Genomic DNA, 491 nt, shown 5'->3' with positions numbered 1-491 from the left:
CTCTCGAGCTGGAGATTACCTTAGATCCGTTTAATCTTTGACGTTTTTGACCGATGTTATTTGATTGGGTTGGCTGCAATGTAGGAACGTAACGGTTTCCCGTTTTCTAAATTTGCGGCGAGCCGAACACCGCAGGGGAGGCTTCAACCGAAGCCGTGTTTCCAGCACCACGGACAGCGAACCCCCCGGTTTTGCAGCGGTTGAACGGGGAGGTCCAGACTATAGCGGACCGCTCCTTCTCTCCTTTTCTCTCTTAAACATGAAGGCTAACTACCGTACATTCTCTCTCTCTTCAACGGTTTCCCGTCTGCGCGCTCGGAATGACATCCAATTACCAGTCGGTAGACGTCGGTATAGGGGACCGATCACTGTGGCACGAGACGGCATGACTCTGGCGGCCGGGAGAGTCTCACTGTCAATCACGGCACTGGTTTAGTTAGAGTTGGGGCTCGAGAAAGTTCAATATCCTACAGAAGGAGGAGAAAACGAGG

The 491-nt window shown here is 52.1% G+C and overlaps 1 protein-coding gene across 1 annotated transcript in view; it reads right to left on the bottom strand.

Moving 5' to 3' along the window:
* Positions 1-436: 436 nt before the first annotated feature.
* The window catches only part of LOC134029436 (probable G-protein coupled receptor 149), a 2,710-nt gene continuing 2,655 nt past the window's right edge, over positions 437-491 (bottom strand). The window contains exon 4 of the mRNA XM_062473531.1: positions 437-467. Within this exon, the coding sequence (XP_062329515.1) occupies positions 437-467 (31 nt within the window). The remainder of the gene's footprint in view (positions 468-491) is intronic.

The sequence above is a fragment of the Osmerus eperlanus genome, chromosome 11 (genome assembly GCF_963692335.1).
Source record: "Osmerus eperlanus chromosome 11, fOsmEpe2.1, whole genome shotgun sequence".
Taxonomy (NCBI): domain Eukaryota; kingdom Metazoa; phylum Chordata; class Actinopteri; order Osmeriformes; family Osmeridae; genus Osmerus; species Osmerus eperlanus.
This window is presented reverse-complemented; position numbering and strand designations above follow the sequence as displayed.